Source organism: Dendroctonus ponderosae, unplaced genomic scaffold, assembly GCF_020466585.1.
Source record: "Dendroctonus ponderosae isolate FM_Combo_2020 unplaced genomic scaffold, Dpon_F_20191213v2 Dpon_F_20191213_5, whole genome shotgun sequence".
In the NCBI taxonomy this organism is placed as follows: Eukaryota; Metazoa; Arthropoda; class Insecta; order Coleoptera; family Curculionidae; genus Dendroctonus; species Dendroctonus ponderosae.
The window spans coordinates 14949494-14961089 of NW_026018715.1; the positions used below are offsets into that span (position 1 = coordinate 14949494).

General features: G+C 49.4%; 2 protein-coding genes across 2 annotated transcripts in view; both read left to right on the top strand.

Moving 5' to 3' along the window:
• Window positions 1-11596, top strand: part of LOC109542034 (muscle-specific protein 300 kDa) — a gene marked incomplete in the record, with an annotated part of 344492 nt that overhangs the window by 64645 nt on the left and 268251 nt on the right.
• Window positions 725-11596, top strand: part of LOC109542039 (muscle-specific protein 300 kDa) — a gene marked incomplete in the record, with an annotated part of 19499 nt that continues 8627 nt past the window's right edge. The window contains 3 exon segments of the mRNA XM_048666354.1: window positions 725-7772; window positions 7829-8785; window positions 11424-11596. Coding sequence (XP_048522311.1) covers window positions 747-7772; window positions 7829-8785; window positions 11424-11596 — 8156 coding nt within the window.

Below are 11596 nucleotides of genomic sequence, written 5' to 3' on the forward strand. Positions count from 1 at the left end.
TCATGTATATTATCGGAATATTTGTTTTGAACATACTAGGTATATTCACCTGCACAAATACACAATATGTACATACCTGGCATGTTCATCTGCACATATATCCAATATGTACATATATGTACATACCTTTTATGAACTTTGATGAATATACATGCATGTATATTCCACGAACATTCATGTGAGGAATGTTCACCTATGTATATTCCCAGGATATTCCCGCAATGTTCTGTATATTTTTTGGGATATTCATAGAATATCAAATGCTATCTGGGTAGCTACGAACCAGATTTTCACGTTTGGACTGATTCAATGATCGAATTGTTGGCCGAACTCGAGCAAACGCACAAAATTACCGCAGAGTTGGCACAAAAGCCCAAGGCAAATTAATCTAACTACCTATTTATACATCAAGCACTCTCCAGTTTTACCTACGGTCCTCATTGATTTCAAAGATAAATTAAATATTTCTCGGCCATCCGCTTGATGGAGCCGGGTATTTTTAGCTGCTATTTTTGGACGATGCCCCATAGAAGAAAGCTTCACTAGAGTTACCGTCGCCTTATCACTAAGACTGCATTTCAGCCAGACGCAATTCTTCAGCATCTTATAGTCTATTGTTTAGTTCATAAGATTCTTTTCCTTATCATGCCAACCCAAGCTCACATTCATTCTCATCCTGTACTCGCTTTAATAAACTCGTTTTTAAAAACACGTTCTTTTGAAACCACATAGAAACTCTAGTGTTGATGTTTCAGAACGCCCAGGCGGTGCAGGCGAGGAAACAACAGCAGCTGCTGCACTACCAACTAGTGCTCGAGCAAATCGAGGTCTGGATCAGGTCGACCAGTGCGACTCTTCAGCTGTTTGTGCTTCCCACGAATAAGCCGGAGATTGACGACTACGTGAAGAAGTTCCAGAGACTTTCAAGCGAATTGGGCGAAAAGGAGAGAACTTTGGCCGACTTGACCAAGGCGCTGGACGAGTTCCGCAAGTACCCAGACTTGGCTGGACTAGTGAGCAGCCTGCTGGCGCAGCTGGGAACTCTAACGATCACTTTCGGGGAACAGAAGATCCTGATCGTCGACAGCATCAGGCTGCTGCAGGCGCAACTGGAGCGAGTCCAAGAGGACCAGCTCCACCCCATCCACACTCCAGATCTTTCCCTAGAGGCCACCTTGGACTCCACCTCTATGCCCATTGAGGAGCCCAAGCAGGAGCTCATCACTGCAGAAAAGGCCACTCAAGCGGTCGCAGACACTCAAACGCAAACAGGCCACAGCTTGTCCGACAGGGAACCAGCCACTTACCACCAGCCGGTAGATGCCCAGAACCAGACGCAACTTCCCGAAGATTGTCCCGCCCACACCCGCGAGACTCTCACCATATCGAAGCGCAGCTCGGGCGATCAGGACATCATCGAGATCGCCACCCGCCCAATGGCGGATCCAGAGCCGATCGTAGAGGAGCCGGACGACCTTCTAGTGGAGGCCAACTATCGAAAGCGGCCAGAGTCGGAGACGCGCATTGCCGAGCTGAACATCACCAACACGCAGCCCAACCAGCCCTTTGAAACCATCCTGGTGGAGCCCGACCAGACCACCACTGAAGTGATTGTAGACGCCGACGGAACCAAGCATATCGTCGTGAAGACGCGCCATCGCAAAATAGTCAAGCAGGAGCAGTCGGTGCGGCAGCACCACTCTTCCACCCTGCACACTGTGACTGAAGGCGGTGGCCCTCCAGTGGCCCAATCATTCTCGCAAATCACCCTCGAAGGTGAGCAGAGCAGCACCTCAGTGGCCACCGGCGATAGGAGGGAAACTGTGACCACGCAGCAGTATGCAGGCAAAGTGCTGTCTGGCACTCCCGGAGGCCAGGTGGATGTGCAGGAGTTCCAATCCGAGCCTCACGTCCACTACTCAGTGGAACACGCCCAACCTCCTCACTTTGAGGGCCTCAACCTGCGCCAAGGCGACGTCACCCTACTGGACAAGGAGCACCATCGCCTGGTGCCGTTCGATGAGGCGCAACTCACTCTGGACGCCGGCCAAGTGCACTCGTCCAGCTCGAGCGTCCGGGCGGTCGTCCAGCAAGTGACCAGAAGAGTCATCAAGCGAACGCGCCGCATCATCAGAAGAACCGTCATAATCGACGGCAAGGAGCATGTGACCGAAGAAGTCATTGAGGAACCGGAGGAGGTCGAAGTGACCGAGGAGGGCATACCGAGAGTGAGCATTAACGTCACCCGAACCGAGGACGGCAAGGTGGTGGAAGAGCAGCAGTTCGGCCCACCTCCGCCGCCCCCAGAGCAACCGACATTCACTCAAAAGACCACCACAGTAGTGCCCGAAGGCACAGTTGATTGCTCTAAAGAGCCCAACGGCAGCCCCCCTCAAAGGAAAGAGCAGCCAGACCCGAGGTACGTGCCAGAGCAACCTTTCATTCCCGAGCACGCTTCGTTGGCCATCACAAAAGTAGACGACTTTATCCAAAAAGAGAAAGTTTCGGGTAGTTTTCCCCCAGAGAGTAGTAGACTTGATGAAGCACCGCCATCCGCCCAGGCAAAAGCACCAGAACGTAAAAAGAAGCAGGCCAAGGGCAAAGCTCCGAAAGACGAGCCTTCCCCAACTCCGTGTGCAATTGAAGAAAGTGTCTCTGTTCCGCCAGCAGCGGAACCTCCCACTGAATCACCAATGGAACACCCTCTCCAAACACACAGCGAGGAAAAACCAGCAGCTGCAGTTAGTGCAGCCCTGTCGGAGCCCTCCACCACCCAGCCCACTCCATCGGCTCCTCCCTTTGCCCAAGTATGCGACTCCTACCTGTCCCCCTTAGTGGAGGACTTCATCAGAAGAGAACAGCGGCCAACAGAAATACCTTCCGAAGCAACTATTGAACCTGCCAGCACTTCCCCTTCTGCCGAGCAACAGCAGCCAATGGCATCAACCATCATACAACCAGCTGATGCTCTCGCTGCTGAAGACACCATAATATCCACTACAGTTCAACACCTTCCAGAAACCGAATTGACCAAGGTGAGCACAGTGCAGAAACCCTCAGAGAATCTCACCATCGCGCTCGCTCTTCAAGAGACTCGGGCTGAAGCCCCCAAAGCTGCGCTTCAAGTGTCGGATTTTCTGCAAACCGAACGGCAAAACGTTGAAGCTCCAGTCCTGCAGATCCTGCAAACTGACACCAAACCACCACAGACAGTCGAAGTCGCCTTAGAGCTAGAAGAGGCAGTAGTGGTGACCCCCAAGGCATCCCCAGCTAGTGAAGAAATCGAAGAATTATTTGCCAAAAACCTTAATGTGAAAACTGCTCCAGAGGAAATCCAGTTAGAAGCACCTCAGCCATCGGCCAGGTCCTCAAGTGAAGCTGTGACCACTCCAGTTCTGCAGGTCCAAGCCGTCCATGAGGAGGAGCCGACACCAAGTGACCTCGACCACGGAGGCAGAGGCAGCAAGCGCAAAAAGAAGCACAAGTCCAGCGAGAGCGCGGCAGAAGATGCAGAAAGCAAAGACGAATCTCTTGCAGAGTCCACGGAAATCGTTCTTCCCGACGACTCTGCGCCTTCGGAAGAATCCCCTAAACCGACCCTGCAGGAATTGGAGCAAACCGATAAAGACACCACCAGCGAAGCAGAAGCGCAGTCGGAGCCGAGCCGCGACACTGGATATGAAGCCGACAAAACGTTAGACGAAAGTGTTCCAGAGGCAGACCTGAAGAAGAAGCGGAAGCGCACGAAGAAGCGCGGGCAGCACGTCAAAGTGAAAGACTCTGAGGAGTCCAACATGCCTCAATCGGTCTACGAAACCACGCCTATCGGCGAATCGGAGCAGGAGGACGATTTCGCTGAAGCGGCCGCTGTTGAGGACGCCTCCAAGAAAGCGAAGAAAAAAGCGAAAGGCAAAAAGCGCAAAGGAAAAGACGAATCCTACAGCGAAGAACCAGTGGAGTCAACCGAGCCGGAGTCAGCGCCCCAGCTGGACTTAGCTGAAGCTCTGGAACAGTCCATAGTTTCACCGAACGACTCGGTCCACACCATGTCCACCCAGTCTGAGCCCGGGACAGTTAAAGTCGTTGAAGAAGCCATCCCCAGCAGGCCGGCGAGTGAATCTCCTCACTCCATAACTGCCCAAATAGTGAAAACTGTTCAAGTGATAGAAGCAGTACTCACTCAGGAAGGCCTATCGCAGACCACTCCTCCGGCTGAGGAGCCCAAGCAAGCATCCCAGCCTCATGAAGTGGTGGAAAGCGAGGCGCAAACCTCTCCTGAGCCTCTCACTGAAAAAGCCGAAGTTTCCACCCAACCCGACAAGACGGAAACTGCAGAAGTGCAAGTTTCAGCGCAGCCAGAAGTCGAGGACTCTTCAACGCAAGCGCTCACAGAAGTAGGAATCCGTGAAACCCAAACGTCTCCGAAGCAGGAAACTGTTGAAGTGGCCAAGTTGGAAACTGCGGATTCCTCCAACCAAACCTTCTCCCCTGAGAAGCTGGCGACTGCCGATGAAATCATCCAGACGCTCACTCCAGAGGATCAGACGCCGCTCAGAAGCGAATCGGCCGTCCAGACTGTAGTGGAAAGCACTGAAGTGCACGTCCAGACGCTTACTCCGGATGTTGCTGGGGAAGCTGCCACGCAAGCAACCCCATCAGTTGCTGATCTATCAATGCAAACCTCCCCAGATTCTCTGAAAATTGAGGAAACTCCCAGCAAACCAGTTGCCATCGACCACAACGCTCAAACTTCGCCAGAGAAAGTTGCCACAACATCAGAAAGCGTAGCCCAGACCAGCCCCGTGGTGGTTCTGAGCCCAGGGGACCAGCCCACACCCTCAAAGAGCACTAGTGAGGAATACGAAGTACACGTGCATGCCACTGTTTTAGTGCCGGGTGATACATCAGAAGCTGCTACTGTATCAGAACCTCCCAAGTCTACTGGCGAAGCTACTGATTCAGCAGCTGAAAACTCTTCGGGCGACTACGAGGTGGAAATCGCAGTCGCCGGGGGCGAGATTGGAGAACAAACTGTCACCTTTTTGGACTCCGAAAGGGGCGAGGAGAGGCGCCGAACTAGGAAAAAGCATGAAAGGCCCCACAGTGTCCAACCGGAGGAGCCTGAGCGCAAAGACCTGTTTTCGGTGTTCCACAGACAAGCTTCAGGAGTTGAGGTGCCTCAACATAAAGCCCTCTTTTCCGACATGGCCAAGTCGGGACTATCATTCAGGGAGCTGACCACGCAGATTGAGCAAAGCTCTCCATCGCCTGAGCGATCTGTGGAAGAAAGTGCGCCTATTGGAGACACTGAAGAACCAACTGCAACAGCTGGCGCAGATAGAGGGCAGGCTCCTGCTCAATCGAAGTTTGATGTGGTGATTAAAGACAGTGACTCCTTATTTTGTGAAGGAGCCAACCAAGCGAACACACTGCAAACTGCACAGGACCAACCCATTGAACTAACTAGTGATGTTGTGGACTGGGCTGAGGAGTTGCAGCCGGACAGTCAAACCGCTCAAGTAGCTGAGGTGTTCTCCAAAGTGGTGACCGACATCGACCAGGCAAAGATCAGGCAGTTGAAAGAGCTGCAGGAGGAGGCAAGTGCTGCAGCCCCAGAGGAACCACCAACCGACTATGAAGTTGCTGTAGAGCTGCAAGGGCCGGGCAAGTTCCCATCTGAGGTGGAGATTATCGCCCAGGATACCTTCACTGTTACTGAGGATGCAGCTGGATCAGCCCAGCCCCAAACCGCCACTTTTACCGTTGAATCGATACTGACAGAAACCGAGCTTAAGGATCAGGCGCCAGAGTTTCCAGGGGCGGAGCCACACCAGCCCCAGTTCACCTCCCAGGACTTCCTGGTGAAGGAGCGAGAGCATCAGAGCAGCTCCACCCGCCCTGCAGTGAACCCGGACGAAATAACCATCAACGACAAGCCAACGAAACTGGCAGATCTACCAGCAATCGCCTCAGAAGCCACGCAGCAACTGAAGCCCAGGCCGGTGGCAAAGGCCCGAACGAAAGGAAGATTTGCACCTCCGGTGACAATCGAAGAAATCGAGGGCCCGCGAATAATCACCGAAACTCCTCTGACGCCAGTCTCCGACTCTCCCCTATCACCGCCCGACTATGCGGTCGGCTCCTGGAGGCCCGCCTCTACACGTACAGCTGAAAGAGGCCCGGCCACCTTCAGTGAGGTGGACATCAGATGGACCCAAGCCCAGACGTTGGAGCGAATGAGGAACCTGCAAAACGCCCAGAAAACCACGCATCTGAGCAGCGTGCTTTACCTTGCCACTCTGAACGAGATCATTGTGGATGAGAGCGTCGAACAGCGGAAGATCAACGTTGAGGAGAACATCAGCAGCCTGAAGGAGGCTGTGCAAAGAGCCGACGTTAACATGATCCAGCAAAGCGTCATCACCACGGTGGAAACCATCACCACTTGGCTGGAAACCATCGAGTACCGCATCTACTTGAACAGGCTGCAAACGTCCGAAGGACCTTCGAAGGCGCGAGTGGAAGAGTTCGACGAATTGAAGCAGGAGATTGTGAACATCGAGGACAAAGTGGACGAGCTTCAGTACGTGCTTCAGGAAGCTGATAAGCTGTATAGTGAGGAGGACCGGAGCAGGATGCGCAGCTACATCGACTCCTTGCAGCAGCAAGTGAGGATCATTGAAGCTGTGACTGAGGAAAATGAGCAGTTGGCGTCAGGCGACTTGAAGCGATGGGAAGAGTTTGTGGCTGACATTGAAACAGTCACCAGGACAGTTGGAAGACTCAGGCGCCAGCTGAGCGATCTTAAAGAGTGCGACCACGCCCCTCAAACCAAGCTCAATGAGCTGGATGACATGGAGAATGAGAACCGCACCAACATGGTCAAGTCAGTTCACTTAATCGCCACCGCCAGGTCTTTGCTGCGGGACTTCCCGGGTAGGCAAGTGCCTGCGGAGGTCTACAGCAACCACGACCAAATCAAGCAGATGGAGCAGCAGATTTCCTTCGAAAGGGAAAAATCCCTGCAGTTCCTTTCGCTGGCCGACGACTACGAGCAGACCCTCAAAGAGTTTGGGCAGATTATTGAGATCGCCGAGGCCCTAGTGGAGAGCCCAGTATCAGTGAGGAACCTCGAGCATCTGGAGGACGAGATGCAAAACCACCGCAAGTTCTTCGTCAATCTCAGCCACTGCAGAGCCATCCTGGAGTCCTTGGAGGAGAACCTCGATTCGGAAACGCGCTCCAGCCACTCGCAGCTCCATCAAGACCTCTATGAGCGCGCCCGGGTGATCCTGGATAAGTCCACTGGGAGGTTCCAGATCATGTCGCTAGCCGCTTCCAGGTGGACGGTTCTGGAGCAGGGCACGCGAGAGGAGATGCGCTGGCTGCAGGTGGCGCAGCAGCGAATCCCCGACTTGAACAGCGTCACATCCTCCGACTACGACCGCTACATCGACCTGCACCACTCTTTAGCTGCTGACATCGACCACCATCATGCCAAGCTCATTCACCTCAATGAAGTGGCTCAGAAGCTGCAAGAGCTGGTGGTTTGCTCCGGCCTGGAGCAGGCCTACACCGAGTCTCTGGAAATCATCACCAAACTGCAGGGGGATGTGCAACGCAACCTCACTCGCTTACTGTCGTTTGGGGAGTCGTGGACCAGCTACAACACCCTCAGCGACAAAGTGGAGGCCTGGCTCAAAGATGCGCAGGTTCAGCTGAGGAAGATCGAAATTCCTTCTGGCCCTAGAGGACACATCAGACAATTCTGGGTAAGTCCTAAAACTGTCGTTCTCCGCCATAAACCCACATGTTCGGCTGGTTGCAGGAGCTGAAAGCTAAGCACGAGGTGAACAACACCGCCCGCCAAAACGCCACCAGATCCCTGGAGAAGTCGTTCCAAATAGTGCCGATCTCCGACGAGATGCTCCAGAGGAAGTTCCACTCGGAACTGCAAAGCCAGTGGGCGAAAGTCACCGACCGAATCAACGAAATGCACTGCTCAATAATGAGCACTCTATCCGCTCCGGATGTGCCAGTGAATCAGAAGCTGGCGCTTCTGGAGCAGGAGCTGCAAGAGCTGAAGCAGGACATCGACAGTCTGGGCGGCGTGATCAAAACCGAAGAAGAGCTCAGTCTCTACATCGAGCGGCTGCAGATCATGTCCGAGAGGCTGGAGACCATTCAGAACGAGCTGGGCAAGCTGGGACTGCTGTCGGCTACAGAGTCGGACAAAGTGGGCAGTTTGCTTGCGCTGTCCAAACGATTGGACAACTTGGTGTCCGAAGAACTGGAGGGCGGCATTTTGGTGAGGGAGCGCCTGCAAGCCATCCAGACGGGCCTGAGCAGAGTGCGCAGGAAGCACTCAGAGCTGGACAAGACTCTGGATCAGTGCGAAGGCACGGAAAAGCTCGGCAGCGACTCCATAGAGAAGGCCATCAGCGAATGCTATGAAGTAGGAGAAGAACTAGTCACTCTGTGGCAGGATTTGATGAGTTCCAGACAACTTCTCCACACTCTCCCGATGCGGTTGCGAGCCACAGTGTCCCCAATCAAGGTGGAGAAGGAAATTTCGCAGCTCCAAGACGACCACGCGGCTCTGGAAAAGCGCTGCGGCAAAATCCTGGCTCTGTTGCGCAGCAGGCTGACTCTATGGCAGCGGTTCGAGCGGCAGCTGGAAATGGTGCAGCAGAGTGTGCAGGAAGCTGACTTTATGATCGAACTTTTGACCGTTCAAGGAACAGTTGACTATGAACGACTGCGGAAAGCTACCGAAAGACTAGAGGTAAGTCGATTTTTTTAAACAGTCTAAAGTTTTTTAAGGAAAAATCACCAGTCCGTATTGTATGAACAGAAATGCTTCCTGTTGATCGTTACGTTTTATGCTCTACAATGCAATAATTAACAGTTTTAATGAGCGTTTAACTATCTCAGCAGGCCCGTAGTGTAAACGCGCGCACTGCAGGAATAGAATTTTGAATTTCAGTCAGTGTTAATTCGAATGCTTCGGTGAGTGGAACCTCGGGTGTCCAAAGTAACGTTATCATTTCATTTAATTTGAATGAAACCGTTTAAATTAGCAACAAAAAGGATCGTTTGTTTAAATAGTGCGGTGACTGTTCGCGTTTTGTTCTTTTGCATCGGATTTGGCGTTAAATCGACTCGTCTGTAAGTAATATTTTTGGATTTTAAGGTTTTGAAGGCATCGCAAGAAGCAAGAGTGAAATTGGTAAATCTTTTTTGGGAGATTGATTGTTTTCCTTTGTCGACTGTTTTCTAACTAAATTTCTCTCATTCTGTGAATTTTCGTGGATTTTTGTTAAAGATTTAACTGTTTCGTTCGCTGTTTCCCTACCAGTTTTCTGAAAATTTTGATTGCTAAAATGGTGTTTATTTTCGAAGTTTTTGAAATAATTCAGTTGGTGCACCGCACTTTTGATCGTTTGTTTAAATAGTGCGGTGACTGTTCGCGTTTTTTCTTTTGCATTAATTTGGCGAAAAATCGATTCTCATGTAAGAAAGAGTTTGGGTTTTAAAGTTTTGAAGGCATCAAGACTGAAAATGGCAAATCTTTTTTGGGGGATTGATTTTTTTCTTTGTCGACTGTTTTCTAACTAAATTTCTCTCATTCTGTGAATTTTCGTGGATTTTTGTTAAATATTTAACTGTTTCGTTCGCTGTTTCCCCACCAGTTTTCTGTAATTTTTGAATGCTAAAATGGTGTTTATTTTCAAAGTTTTTGAAAAAATTCAGTTAGCGCATCGCACTTTTGATCGTCTGTTTAAATAGTGCGGTGACGCTTCGCGTTTTTTCTTTTGCATGGATTATCCGACAAATCGATTCTCATGTAAGAAAGAGTTTGGGTTTTAAAGTTTTGAAGGCATCAAGAGTGAAAATGGCAAATCTTTTTTGGGAGATTGATTTTTTTCTTTGTCGACTGTTTTCTAACTAAATTTCTTTCATTCTCTGAAATTTCGTGGATTTTTGTTAAAGATTTAACTGTTTCGTTCGCTGTTTCCCCACCAGTTTTCTGTAAATTTTGATTGCCAAAATGGTGTTTATTTTCGAAGTTTTTGAAAAAAGTCAGTTAGCGCACCGCACTTTTGATCGTCTGTTTAAATAGTGCGGTAACTGTTTTGTTTGCGTTTTGTTCTTTTGCATCGTATTTGACGCTAAATCGGTTTGTCTGTAAGTAGGATTTTTGGATTTTAAGGTTTTGAAGGCATCGCAAGAAGAAAGAGTGAAAATGGCAAATCCTTTTTGGGAGATTGATTTTTTTTCTTTGTCGACTGTTTTCTAACTAAATTTCTTTCATTCTCTGAATTTTCGTGGATTTTTGTTAAAGATTTAACTGTTTCGCCACCAGTTTTCTGTCAATTTTCATTGCCAAAATGGTGTTTATTTTCGAAGTTTTTGAAAAAAGTCAGTTAGCGCACCGCACTTTTGATCGTGTGTTTAAATAGTGCGGTGAGGCTTCGCGTTTTTTCTTTTGCATTGATTTGGCGAAAAATCGATTCTCATGCAAGAAAGAGTTTGGGTTTTTCCATTTTGAGCGCATCGCAAGAAGCAATAGTTAAATGTTTCTTCTGGCCAATTTTTTTTTTTGGAAATTAAATTTTTTCAATGTTTTTTAAACATTTCCATTAGTTGCACCGCACTTGGCATTTCATCACACTTAACTTTATTCCAATGAAAATCCTGCTCAACATCAGGGATTAACCAGTGTTTTCCTGCCGGCAGGTTATAACTGTTCCTTAGTGTTCATGTTCCTGATAATTTAGTGTAGTCACTTCCATGATAACTTTGAAAAACTGCCAATTAAAGTCTATCGACCCGGTGAAACCGACTGGCAAAACCCCAACTTTTTTTCCATTTAGTGGCGTAAAATCAACTAATTCAACACGTTTAGTGTATGGCTGGTATGTTGCAATTACACATTCAAAGCCAGCAAGAAGGTTCCTTACTTAATGCTGATAATGCTAATCTGCTGTTTGGTTTGCTAATTATTTAGTCAGCAGTATAATTAGATTCCCGTGAAATGAGCAAAAGTGGGATCGCGATTGCAATATTTAGTCCAGCAGTTGAACTACTTTTGAAGTGGTTATCAACAATCCCGACTGAATTCAATTAATTATAATTTCCCGTTCATTGACACATCGATTCCTGCTACCATAATGGTATTTCCTGCGCCATTTTAAGTGTGGACTAGACGAAGACGTTAAGCAAATAAATGTAAACACTAAATATAGAATGCCAAGGAGGAATTTCAAATAAACAGACGTCAACGTCCAGATGCAGACGATTTTAAATTTAATTCTCACACACACACACACACACACAGTGTTTCGATGATTTTTGTGGATTTTAGCCAATAAATCATAGATTTATTGAGATATTCTTACGCAGATTTTTTTGTGATCCAGGGCCTATCGGGCGATTTAGTGTCGCGCGAAACACTAGTGACCGAGCTGCGCGAAGCCTCAAAACCGCTGGCGCAAAGCTGTGCCCCCGAAGTTTCTGCCCGTGTAGAGGCTGCAGTAGACGAAGCAGTAACAGCCTACAACAGCACGTGCAGCAACCTGAAAGAGCTCTGCAG